General features: G+C 37.3%; 2 protein-coding genes across 4 annotated transcripts; one reads left to right on the top strand and one right to left on the bottom strand.

The window, feature by feature from the left end:
* Positions 1–3,228: 3,228 nt before the first annotated feature.
* LOC306994885 (serine/threonine-protein kinase pim-1-like) lies at positions 3,229–5,116 on the bottom strand. Its single transcript, XM_079605831.1, has 6 exons — positions 5,040–5,116; positions 4,568–4,713; positions 4,050–4,428; positions 3,700–3,876; positions 3,493–3,581; positions 3,229–3,279 (listed from the first exon to the last, which is right to left on the bottom strand). The coding sequence occupies exons 2-6, from the start codon at positions 4,619–4,621 to the stop codon at positions 3,262–3,264; spliced, it is 717 nt and encodes a 238-aa protein (XP_079461957.1). The 5' UTR covers positions 4,622–4,713; positions 5,040–5,116; the 3' UTR covers positions 3,229–3,261.
* Positions 5,117–6,848: 1,732 nt separating this feature from the next.
* On the top strand, positions 6,849–12,974 carry spata22 (spermatogenesis associated 22). 3 transcript variants are annotated; one of them, XM_079605825.1, is made up of 8 exons: positions 6,849–7,055; positions 7,403–7,462; positions 7,755–7,895; positions 8,411–8,549; positions 9,210–9,552; positions 11,065–11,170; positions 11,244–11,341; positions 12,337–12,974. In XM_079605825.1, the coding sequence occupies exons 2-8, from the start codon at positions 7,429–7,431 to the stop codon at positions 12,526–12,528; spliced, it is 1,053 nt and encodes a 350-aa protein (XP_079461951.1). In that variant the 5' UTR covers positions 6,849–7,055; positions 7,403–7,428; the 3' UTR covers positions 12,529–12,974. The 3 variants fall into 3 exon arrangements, with proteins under 3 accessions (XP_079461951.1, XP_079461952.1, XP_079461953.1); XM_079605826.1 differs by having other exon boundaries at positions 6,872–7,055; positions 7,407–7,462; XM_079605827.1 differs by having other exon boundaries at positions 6,872–7,055; positions 11,068–11,170; positions 12,337–12,637.
* Positions 12,975–13,017: the final 43 nt, after the last annotated feature.

Raw genomic sequence — 13,017 nt, 5'->3', positions numbered from 1 at the left:
TTATTAATGCTTCTGAAAGACAATAATCTCTACATAATGTAAAACTTAATGATACAGAATATTTAATGATTCACAAAATATATTAAAGTATTGACTACATAAAATAAACCACTTAAAAAACTTGTGATTGACATTAAAAATACCCGTGTGTTGATAACATACAGTAGTTCATCTTTTCAGTTAAAATCTACCTTCATTTACCTGAACATATGTCAGCATGATTTTATTGTATTCACTTGTTTCCTCTTCCAATAGCATAGGCTATGTTTTTATATTGTAAATTTTGTTTGAAAAATAATTTATACATTTATATTTTGGTGCTTCAGCCAATAACAGACATGTCTAAAGAGCTTCAGCCAATAACTGACAGGTCTGAAGCGCTTCATCCAATAACAGACATGTCTGAAGCGCTTCATCCAATAACAGACATGTCTGAAGTGCTTCATCCAATAACATACAGGTCTCAAGAGCTTCAGCCAATAACTGACAGGTCTGAAGAGGTTCAGCCAATAACTGACAGATCTGAAGCAGTTCAGCTAATAACTGACAGGTCTGAAGCGCTTCAGCCAATAACTGACAGGTCTTGAAGCAGTTCAGCCAATAACTGACAGGTCTGAAGCGCTTCAGACAATAACTGACAGGTCTTGAAGCAGTTCAGACAATAACTGACAGGTCTGAAGCAGTTCAACCAATAACTGACAGGTCTTGAAGCAGTTCAACCAATAACTGACAGGTCTGAAGCAGTTCAGCCAATAACAGACAGGTCTGAAGCAGTTCAGCCAATAACAGACAGGTCTGAAGCGCTTCAGCCAATAACTGACAGGTCTGAAGCAGTTCAGCCAATAACTGACAGGTCTGAAGCAGTTCAGCCAATAATTGACAGGTCTGAAGCAGTTCAAAACCAATCAAAGCCCCCAATCACTGGCGCTCGCTTTTTGAATCATTATCTCTAAGTTTCAATATTTTAGTGAATGTAAGTGAGCTATGCTCATAATCTGATTTTAAGCTGAAATGGGTCGTACCATTGATATTACTAGAGCACTGAGCAGTTGAAGTAAATCGAAAACTCGGCTCATTCAAGGACGCAGTTATTGCATGGATGGAGCAATATAAGATATTTCAGGGCGCCATCTGGTCTCCAGTAGCCTGCTATGAATGAAACAAATTAAATGAGAATGTGTAACGCTCCATATTGCTAACATTGCCTCATTTTGGATAAAAATAGAAAAACACTTAAGTAGGCCTACTTTGTAATGTAGTAACTTGAGTAGTTTTTCAGCAAACTACTTATTTACTTATTATCCAGTACTTCTACTTATTTCTTAAGTAGCAATACTTTTACTTAAGTATAATTTTTTAGTACTCTTTCCACCACTGAGCACTTATTGTTAATGAAATGATCACAGATCACAACCTCAGTTCAGCCTCAGCTCAGTTTGCCTAATTTACTGTTCCACCCACATATGCATCTCTCTGCACCTCCTGCTACCTTACACTGGCAGGCGCCATACTGTCCTCACTCGAGGCACGCAGGCGTAGACACCCATTAATGAAGACATGCTAATTATTATATGTAGACGGTCACAGACCCTGACCTATCAACGTTGTACATACCAGAATGAAGCATGTCTATAAAGCAGAATGAGTTTTATGCATATTTTTTTATGTGTAATAAATTCAGACTCAGATTATGTAAAAACAAAGTTTATTTGAAATTACAGCAAAATAATTAAATAACCCAAATGAGTTGAATACTCATGAAAACTACTTGAATAATTAGCAAATTAACAAAAATGGTCGAAAGACTGGAGAAGTTAACAATATTTAAAACTTAATTCATTTTTCATTTTCACAATGGCAGTTTTACATAAAGGCAACCGAGTTAAAATAATTAATTTTTTACATTATGACTGTCTGCAATCTCCTGGAGGGTTATAAAATGGAATACCAAATCGTCTAATGGTAATTTCCCATTGAGGGAAGCATGTGCAAGTTGAAACATTTTGTTTAGGGTTGTATGTCTTTGAATTTGTTATTCATAGAATTTCATGTAAATCACTCTATATATATATATATATATATATATATATATATATATATATATATATATATATATATATATATATATATATATATATATATATATATAAATAGTTTCCTATAAAGGTATCTGCCACTATCAGGTAATCCAGCTTTATTTCCTCCCTACAGCCAAATTTGGCGTTTGGACTTTGTCTGCAGGTGAATCACATGTAGATACTTTGGGCTTCAAATATTAAATGGAGGGCCTTATAGTGTAACTCTACTTTGAGATGTCACTTACCTGGTATTACTTACCTAGTGAAACTGGTAAAATTAGAGGCTTAATGTCTCTAGAACTGAAGCATAATAGGAATGGTTAATGTTTCCAAATGATCACGTTTCCCTGATAAAACAACACATAGTGTTTATTTTCAGAAACATTTTGTTTTTAATGTGGCACACAGGTGTATATATAAATTGGCTGGAACTTCTTTGGCAACTGTGGCATGAACCTCTGCACCATTGGGAGGAAACGTGGTCATGTCAGGAACCTCTGGGAAGCTTAGCAACCTGAGCTTATTTGACGCGGAGCTCTAGAACCGTAGACATTTTTTTCTGGAGTTGCAGCAGAATGAACCTTCACAGTGATTTCTGTGGAGCCTCAGCAGGTTTTGGAGCAGCAGTGACAGGAAACTTTATGGCTGTCTTCACTGGGAATTCTGGAGAAGCCCTGACAGGATCTCTGGGCCCAAGGCAGCTGAGAAAGAGCTGTGTGAAACCCCCTCTCTGGGACCCGGATGCCAGTGGTAGAAACTTCTAGGGCGTCAGTGCGAGGAACTTGTGGGACGGGCTGAACAGAGAGCTCTGGGTGACTCCCTTGTTAAAAATATGATTGGATGGTGCAATACTTAACTAAAACTAAATTAACTATTTACCATTAACAGCGAGTAGTTCCGCAAGACGCTAAACCTACCACCTCAAGCCAGGGAGCCAGACGCAACCGAAGCCTGCCAGCCATGCAAGACGCTGAGGCTGGAGAGATGGAGGGGCTAACTTAACTAAGTAAAACTAAACTAACTATTTACAATATGCACACATCCCTAGGCAAGTAGTTCCGCAAGACGCTAAAACTACTGCCCCAAGCCAAGGCGCCAGACGCAACCGAGGCCTGCCAGCCCCGCAAGACGCTGAGGCTGGAGAGAAGTAGGGGTCATCTGTGTCAGCCCGCCAGATGCAAGGCTAAACCCTCTCCATGACCTGAAACACAATTAGAAAGCATTAATGGTGCATTTTTCATGAGGTATATACATCTGTGCCATGTATAAGGATTGAGTATATGACAATTACAGCAGATACTGAATGGTAATGTAAAGAAGCTGATGTCCATATTCAGATAATCAAGCCAAATTAACAAAAAGCCAAAAAATAGGCCAATATAAATATATCTTCAAAATCATTTTAGCTCAGTACCTTGAACCAGTCATGAGAGTGCATCTTATCCAGATGAAGTCTCCGCTTTGGGTCGCTCTTAAGGCAACCTCGAATAAAGCGGCAGCATTCTGTGCAGAAAGATTGAGAGTTGTCTAATTATTTCCTTCAACTTTACACTTGCTCTCTAAGCTGTAAAAATGGGAAGGATTTCTGCATTATCAATAAGAACATCTTTTTTGTTCTTACCATCTGAGAAGCCCGGCCGGAACCAGACATCAGTGTCCATCAAAGAGATATCTCTGCTGTCTGGGAAACGGCGGCTGATCATGGCAAACAGCAGCACCCCCAGCGACCACACCGTTGCCTGCTTCCCATAGTACTTGCCCTTCTCATAGTACTCGGGAGGGCAATACCTTGCTGTGCCTGAATATAGGAGTTTGTCAGATGTGTAAGATAATATATTAATATTGACTATTCTTTGAGAGTTGTGTTAGTGTATTGTTAATATCTCACTGTGTGATGTCAGATTAAGACTTGGCGTAACTGGTCACTAGAGTTTAAATCCAAAAAAAATATGTTTTAAAGATAAGACATACCAGAGTATTTTTTGTAGGATGACCTTTTCATGAGATCACCGCAGCCGAAATCGATCAATTTGACCTCCAGGGTCTCTGTGTTGACCAGGAGGTTCGGCATTTTGATGTCTCGATGTAGCACACCCCTCAAACAGCACATGGCAGCTCCGTCAATCACCTGCCACATGAAGTGACGGGCCAATTTCTCATTGAAGCGGCCTCCGTAATTCACCCAAAAGCTGTGCATGTCCATGCAGGGTGAGGGCCGTTCTAGGACCATGATGTACTGGTCGAGATGGTCCTCCCAGTCCAGCACCTTAATAATGTGGCGACAGCGTGGGCCTTCATTGGCCATTACTGTCAGGGCCACCTCAAGTGGAACTGGTTTGGGATGGTCAGGCTAGAAGAATGACAGTTTTTATTATTGTTAGATATAGGATTGTTTTCTCAAATAAGGATTTAGCCCAGTCTGTATTTGGACTCTGTGATTTACATAAAAATGTTATAAATTGCAAACATAGAGAGCACAGTATACGTACAAGGCTGATGTATCGCTCGTTCTTGGTCTTCGCTGTGAATTTCACAGCTACCATGAGGCCGTCCTTGCAACGGGTCCCTTCAAAGACAGTGCCAAATGCTCCTTCCCCCAATTTCTTGCCAATGGCGTATTTCCAGCAAATAGTATCTATTAAAACATAATTATATGTCTTTTTATTTGGGAAATATATTTGTAATATTTTTACTTTTAAAAATCCATTTGGCACAAATGCAAAACAAACAAAAATGAGAGAGAGAGAGAGAGTGAGTGAGTGAGTGAGTGAGTGAGTGAGTGAGTGAGTGAGTGAGTGAGTGAGTGAGTGAGTGAGTGTGTGTGTGTGTGTGTGTGTGTGTGTGTGTGTGTGTGTGTGTGTGTGTGTGTGTGTGTGTGTGTGTGTGTGTGTGTGTGTGTGTGTGTGTGTGTGTGTGTGTGTGTGTGTGTGTGTGATATTTATTGTCGGACACTAAACTTACCCTCGATCCTCACGATCTTGTCACCGTCCAGCTGTCTCTGCAGATGTGATCCAGTGTCACCTGATGATGAACTGGCTGGACTGTCCTGATCTTGAGGCTTGACGTCCTCCACTTGCTGGTTTTCGGCAGTGGGGGGGACTTCAGGACTACTGGAAGGAGGTTCCTGATTATCATTATCCTCTACAGTAAAGATGATGTCCTGTAAAGAAGTCTGATCTAAAGAGAGGAATATCAACCACAAGCTTGTTTTAAATCATATCATCCGCCACATCTTCAAACTATATTTCATCTATATCCAAACATTCATCACATTGTGAATAAATTCATTTATCTGCCTTTTTATCATGTGTGATGTGCTTTTTTTAAATATCATGTGTAATGATTATGAGAGTTTGTGTTGTTTAGAGCTGATCATTTACCATCAGTACACCTCCTGGATGGGGCTTCATCAGTGTCCTGGTCCACCTCACACTGCTCCACCTGCTCATCCTGAGCTTTGGTGGATTTGGGGCGAGACGAACGAAAGAAAAAAGAGGCAAACCTCCGAAATCTCCCTTTTTTCTGCCTCTTATTCTTTGTTTTCTCTGTCCCTCTCTCCTTTCTCTCCTGCCCGCCTCCCTCACCGATGCACACAGGCGTCTCGTCAGGACGAGGATGGAGCTCCGCCTTGTGGTCGGTGGGTGTCAGTGTTGCTCGGGGATTTATCCCTTGCTCACACTCACCTCCTCCCTCAACTCCTACTCTACGAAATTGTCGCTGTCCCATAATGAACACGATAAAACGCTATCAACAACTGAATAACACACCGCAAAAACTGCAAAACACTGTTGATATCTGTACTCCTTACTCGCTACAAAGTGAGACAGTGAGTTTCACGCTTTATATTGTCCCGTCAACGTTCTATTTATGATGTTATCAGGCCTCATGCAGGCTGAGAGCAGCAGATTCTCGCGAACATTAAAGCGATGTCTAGTGAGATATGTGTATGGTTTTGTAAAGTATTTAGGTATTAAGATCGCATTAAAACATACAATACATACAGCAGTGGTCAATAGTGATGTCTGGCCTATAGGAAAATGTATGGGTCATTAAAAATATATATATATTTTCACTTGTTTTTAAACATTTAACTGTTAATTATACTTATTTTCAGTAGGAAGCATAAAGACATGTTTCATTTTTGTGATGTAGGCAAATGCAAACACTAGCACATTATGTTTGATCTTGACTTTACATATTCATGGTTATTAACTTATTAAATTAGTTCTGAAAGAGCTCTCATTTGTTTGTAGATGACAATTGGTTGGATAATTTATACTGTGAAATTACATACATTTTAAGTGTGGGTGAATTGTCAAAACTTTTTGAGGCCATATAGAGAAGTCACCTCTTATATCATATTCCAGAATGTATTTATCCAACAGCTGGTCCTATTACAAAAATATAATATGTGGGTACTTAAAAGGGCAGAATTCAGAAAAATTGTGACAACTGCACAAATATGAATAGCCTACAAAGCTAAAAAAAAAAAAAAAAAAAAAAAAAAAACTCATTCATTGGATTATGCCATATAGGCTCATTCAGATTTAATGTTTCTAATATTCATTTGAATTGATCATATGGTTTGAATTTCCCTATTGCTCATTGTCTTTCCTTTTTTGACTCATTGAAACTTTGGTAGAGGAATAGCCTAACATTCTCCTGAAGTGTGGGAAGTTTGTGTTTTTTCTCAGACTCACATGAGGGTGGCAGACAGATATGCTCGTGAAGAACCGCTGAATAAGTAATTCCGGCTCTTTGAAATGAACTGTTCGAAAGAACCGATTCGCGGGATGAGTAGGACTTCACAACAAGAGCACGAGCAGGCCTCGCGCCAAAATGATTTCGTCGCAATAAAACAAATATTTTTATAATGCTAAAGAGTTAATACGGGATAAAACCAAAGATACATCTTAAAATATCGAATATACGCTTCTAATTAACATATTTTCTCTTCATTGACGCACTTTTGTACTGGTAAGCACAATTTGATACGTAAATTAATGACCTTGTACAATTAACGTTAGCAAAGTTAATTTAGCCAGCAAATCTTTTTTTTATAAAAAAAAAAAAACAGCTTAACGTTACATACAAACTCATAGAAAATGTTTTGTTTGTTCATATTTCTACCATTCTTATCTTTTTGAGCTGAGTTGAATGAGTGAGAACAAACAAACAAATTGTCATCGAGTCGTCGCAATAATAGTAACGTTAAATCTTTATGAGAAACCAGACCCGCCAATACTGCTGATATACATATAAAAGATTAATTAATAGTAATAATTTTCATTTTTTTTACACAATAATATTGTTACACCTCTCAGACAGTGTGAGGAGTGAGTGTGTCAAGATGTGGAGGAATCAAAACCAGAAACCAAACGCAGGTAACGTTTGGATTTACTGTCACATTATTAATTCCTATGTTAACTTACTTGGTTGGAAATAACGTTAACGTTACCTAAAATAAGAGTTGGGTCAGTCTTAAGTCTTCCATCTACTATCCAGATAATCAAATTATTTGCCATGTATTATTTCCAGAGAGCTCCTTGTATATAAATCTGGCTAATAATTGAAAAACTGCTAATTTGCTAATACAACACTTTGCTGCAGTTAGTGTTATTCAGGATGCTGGAGCCTGAAATCAAGGCAGACTTTTGTCTCTCTGTGTTTCTGCAGGCTGTCTCTCCGTGCCTCTGTTTAATCAAAGGAAGAGGAGCAGGCTGCCTTTGACATCTAATCCCTCTGAGAGTGAGCTCTTCACTGCCAACCACTACAATGAGAGACAATCCTCCTCCTCCTCCTCTTCTGCTCTTCCCAGTATGTGTTTCCACTTCGTCAGTCTCGTATCTAATGCTGAATAAACATCTACCAAGTTCTGATGCAGCACACAATGCATCAGATGTTCTTCCTATTCATTTTCCAACTCGATATATTCTGTCATTATATTACACTATAATACACTGAATAATCTTTGTCATGTAACTTTAATTTGTGCAGCATTATAAAGTGGTTTCAAGTTAAATAAGTTATACAGTGTACAGAAAACAATCAATAGACAGATCATCATAGATTATATTTACAGATCATGTCAATTTTATTATAGCGCCGTTCACTCTGTAATTCATTCATTATTGGGTGATATGGAAATCTGTGAGGTTTCACACTGAAAGTTATGAGCTCTGCAAGGTTTTGTTCAATTTATAACAATTTGGTGTTATAAATTAGTGAGTGACAAGCCTAATTACAGTCCGCTTGTTTGCAGACAAAGCTTATGTCTTTCATGATCATGTCTTATAAAATATAACCCTAGAGTTTTTTGTTGTTGTTTTTAGCTTTAGGTCAGAGTGGTCAATGGAACCAGCAAGCCTATCGTTCACCTCAGCAAGCCAGCATGAGATCTGCTGCTTCACCTGGTGTGGCAGGACGAGGATATGCACCTTTACCTCACCCAAAAAAACCTGTCTATGCCCGGTACTCAACTGATACTCATATATGAAATAAGACTACACACCCAGAAAGATCTTGAAGCTGCTAGGTCCGAATATGTGCACTATTTCTTTAGAAACGCAAGATTGCTAGATCAGTTGCCTTTCATAATTTGAAACAGTAAAACCAACATGAATGAAAATACCAAAATAAGATATTTTGGAGCTATTTTTAGGAAGTCTTAGGAATTACTTTCATTCCTTAGCAAACACTTAAACTACATTAGTAAACATGAACTAACAATGAACAATTCTTAAAAATGATTTATTAATCCTAGTTTATGTTAATTTCAACATTTATACATTAAAATCAAAATAATTAATATTATTTAATAGACCTCAGCTAACAATGAAGGGTTGTATTTTTATTTAACTAACTTTAACTAAATTATTTAGTACTGTACAGTAACAAATGTATTGCTCATTAGTAATGCATTAACTAATGTTAACTAATAGGACCTGATTGTAAAGTGTTACCTATTAACCCTACAGTACGTAGTCAAGTTGATTCACTTGCTTTAATTAATATTTTTAAGGTGAATAAAACCATTTTGTTCTCATCTTACTGCATTAAGCACATTTTATTTGTTATCCTGCAAAAGATTTTTGACAGTATATTTTGTATTTGTCGCCGGTTTACCTCCAGGTCACAGACAGAGCAACAAAGGCCTCCAGTGAGACAGGACTCATTGCCAGCATTTGGATCCCAGCTTCATGGTGGCTTTCCAAGCAGCAGCTCAGCGTCGTTCGGTCAGCCCACATGGTCCAGCGGCATTCAGAATCAACAGTCGTTTAATAGACTGACAAATTCTCCCAGAATGCCGTACCGTCCCCAACAGTGTACACCCACAGCAGGAAGCACTCAGAGCCCTGGAGCTCAGAGTCAGAGCGGAAAGTGGAAGTTCAGACCTGTTGGACAATCAACCAGTGAAATTTGGGCAAAAGAAAAGATGGACACCTCAAGTGTCCAAACCACCCCTCAGAAGCAGGTGTGTTACTTTACAAGTCGCACTTTGCGATGTTCTTTTCTTTTTTTTTTTTTAATGTAAATTAAACGGATAACAAGAAAGAATAAATCATAAAAGTAAAAATACACAGTCTACTCCACTATCCTGCAGCTTTAAAGTTTTTGTTTCTGCAGCTTTTAATTCAGCTTAGTGATCACACTGTGAGTGTGACATATCAATCTTCTATCTTCTTTGCTTATTATCAAAAGTAAAAAAAACAGGATTGTAGATTCATAAACTTGAACTTTGGAAAGCAGCGAAATGTGAAACTTCTTGGCATCAGCTTTTGTTTCAGGTCCTCATAATTCTAATGTGTATGAATGGAAGTGAATGGAATGAAAAGTATAGTGAGACCCAACCCTTAAAGGTTTGTTCACCCAAAAATGAAAATTCCAAACCTGCAAGACTTTTGTTCATCTTCAGAACACAAATGAAGATATTTTAATGCATTTTTAGATGGATATTTCTGTCTCTCCATTGACCTTCCATCAACTACCAATTTGATCCTTCAAAAGGTTCATAAAGAGATCATATAAATTGAAAGGTTTAGACTGAATTTTCTGAAGACTCGATCGCTTTATATGATGAACAGATTTAATTTAAGCTTTTATTCACATATAAACATTCATCAACTCACACATCAGTTGTGGTAAACGGAAGCTCAAGTATGTTCACTTGATGTGCAAGAACCAATGAGGTTAATTCTCGTGTTGCACACGTTTGAGCTTCTGCAAGAACCAATGAGGTTTGTTCTTGCACGTCAAGCAAATACAGTTGAACTTCATTTTATGTATGCTGATCAATATTTCTGTGAATAAAAGCCTAAATTAAATCTGTTCATCATATAAAGCGATCGTTTCTCTTCAGAAAATTATGACTAAACCGCTATATTCATATGGATTAGTTTAACAATCCCTTTATGAACTTTTTGAAGCGTCAAAGTGGTAGTTATGTAGCTGCCAATGGAGGGACAGAAAGTTCTCAGATTTAATTAAATATATCTTCATTTGTGTTTCGAAGATGAGGGTTTGGAATGACATGAGGGTGAGTAATTAATGTAATTAATGACAGATTTGTCATCTTTGGGTGAACCTTTAATAGATCTGCTTCTATAATCCAGTTTTATTCCCTTTTGATAATAGCCAAAGTTAAAGGAATAGTTCACACAAAATTCTAAATCAAAGAACAGTTGCAATTGAACCGAGTCTCCCATATTTTGATCTTTATTTGTTTGCCTTTTTGGAACTTTACAACCCTTGTCACTATCTACTTACATTCATTTGAATGATCTTCTTTTTGTGTGTGTTTCATGGGAAAAAGTTATATTACAATAAGTTTAACAATTATAAGTTTTTCATATCACGTTTCCTCTACTCAAATTTTGTTGTGTGTGTGTGTTTACAGTTTTTTGTCTCAAAGATTTTCTGCTTCTCAGTATAAAATGTTGTTTTATTTGTTCAGCTAACATAATTTATTTTCCCTCCTGCTGGATAGAAGTCCCCCTGTGAGGTATCACTGCGTCTTATTTCTACAGTTATTGAAGGAATGAAGCACTGGAGCCAGTATAAGAACAGAGTACCAATGCTGTTTGAGATCTTTGGTGAGGAGACTATCACACACATGTGATCCCCTTGATTTGAATCTTTGTATAACAGTCCTGTCTCTCTTTACAGCCACACTGGACTCTGCAGTTACAGTTGGAGAATACGGAGCCAAGAAATTCCTCATGAGGGATGGTAAAGAGGTCGTCCAGTGTCTTTACTATGAAATTGTGAGTCTGGGAATACTGGTCCTCTTCCTGAGCTACATCCTATGGGGCCGTTCACACAGAACACATTTTTTCCATTCCACTGCACTTCTTTTCTTTATTGTTTTTCAATGTAAGCAGTGCACGTGCTAGACTGACGTGTTTGAGCTTTGCGTTCGCGTCTTGTGCATGATGCAGTTCTAAAAACATAGTGCTCAAGTAAAAAAAAGTTTTAACTTATTTTAAAAACACATCTCTAAACCTTGCAGGGTTTTTTTTTTATTAGCTTTACTGACCCGTGTCTCGCGTAAAAAAAAAAAAAAAACGTCCCAGAAAAAAATGTGTTGTGTAAACCAGCAAATGGTCTTCAATTGCTTAAACTCTTGTTTAAACCGTAAAAAAAATCTTACAGACCCCAAACTTTTGAAATTGTAGTGTATATTTTTACAAATATTTTATAATAATTGTAATAATTATAATTTGTATTAAGATGATTTAAAGGAATAATTCTCCCAGATATTAAAATTCTGTCATTGTTCATTCACCCTCATGTTGTTCCAAACCTGTATGACTTTGCCTCACAGAACACAGATGTTTTGAAGAATGTTCACACTTCTCTTCCTTCCTCTTCTCTTTATATTAATAGATACTGTGGCTGTCAAGCTCCAAATATGACAAAAATTTATCGTAAAAGTAGCATAAACGTGGTCTGTAAAACTTGAGCTCATACCACAATATTGCTGTAGGTGGCCGTAATTCTCCACAATGTTTTTAATGTTAAACTTGTTGGTTTAGACCAGAGATGAAATTACAGATACAGATCTGAAGAAACAATTAAAATAAACAAGATGCTCTCTTTGAGTTATGACTTGCGCCCACTTTTTTCCATTGTGCATTTTCTATTTTTCAAATAAGAGAAACCATTAGGACTGCTCACTGTTATGTGATGTTGGCAGTGGTAGGGACACCATAAACATGTATGTTCAGAGTTATATAGTCATTGTATGTCTTTTCTGTAGGATCAGATTCTGCCCAGACTGATCAGAGGTCAGGTGCATCGCTGCATCGGAAACTACGACAGGCAAAAGGACACAATGACTTGTGTGTCAGTCCGAGCTGCTTCCCTGTCAGAGCAGAGGAATGCGCAGGAGGCTGTGAGAGCGTCAGATGCAGAGATGAGGGTTGTGGTGCTGGCTCTCAGTGAAATCTGATGTGGATCGAGTGAGTAACACGAGCACAGACTTTTACTGAAGTTACGGTTGCTTTTGTTTTGTGAGTTAGTTCAATAAGAGATGATCTTCAATTGTCTGTGAAGATAAAACAGTAAATCTGTGATCTGCATCTGGAGATTTTTGATTCTGTACACGATGAATGAATGTTACTTTGCATTGTTGTTCTGAGATATAATTTAGAAGCATTTATAATATTTGAGTTATTATAATTGAGATGCATTTAAAATATTTTGTTCTAATTTATATGCATATCTAATCGGAAGGTATTGTAAGTTATATGCATTAAAATAGAGTATTTAAATAATTTTAATTTATTGTAAGTTGTCATAATATATTTATTTAATTCTAATTGATATGCATAATATTTGAGTTAGTGTATATGCATTTATATTGTTAATTGGTGCATTAAAAACCAATTTGTATTCAAATCCAAAACTTGGAAAATATTATTTTAAAGCTTTAATGTCG

The sequence above is a fragment of the Phoxinus phoxinus genome (genome assembly GCF_949152265.1).
Source record: "Phoxinus phoxinus genome assembly, chromosome: 3".
NCBI lineage: Eukaryota > Metazoa > Chordata > Actinopteri > Cypriniformes > Leuciscidae > Phoxinus > Phoxinus phoxinus.
This window is presented reverse-complemented; position numbering and strand designations above follow the sequence as displayed.

What these genes read in the sequence shown, in the direction of transcription:
- LOC306994885 (XM_079605831.1), bottom strand. Translation starts at nt 4,621, where the DNA reads ATGGTAGCTGTGAAATTCACAGCGAAGACCAAGAACGAGCGATACATC. An exon ending in ATCCTACAAAAAATACTCTG is followed by an intron (nt 3,877 to 4,049) that starts GTATGTCTTATC and finishes TCCTATATTCAG; the next exon opens with GCACAGCAAGGTATTGCCCT. An exon ending in CCGGCCGGGCTTCTCAGATG is followed by an intron (nt 3,582 to 3,699) that starts GTAAGAACAAAA and finishes CTTTCTGCACAG; the next exon opens with AATGCTGCCGCTTTATTCGA.
- spata22 (XM_079605825.1), top strand. Translation starts at nt 7,429, where the DNA reads ATGTGGAGGAATCAAAACCAGAAACCAAACGCAG. An exon ending in AAACCACCCCTCAGAAGCAG is followed by an intron (nt 9,553 to 11,064) that starts GTGTGTTACTTT and finishes CCTGCTGGATAG; the next exon opens with AAGTCCCCCTGTGAGGTATC. An exon ending in AGTGTCTTTACTATGAAATT is followed by an intron (nt 11,342 to 12,336) that starts GTGAGTCTGGGA and finishes TCTTTTCTGTAG; the next exon opens with GATCAGATTCTGCCCAGACT.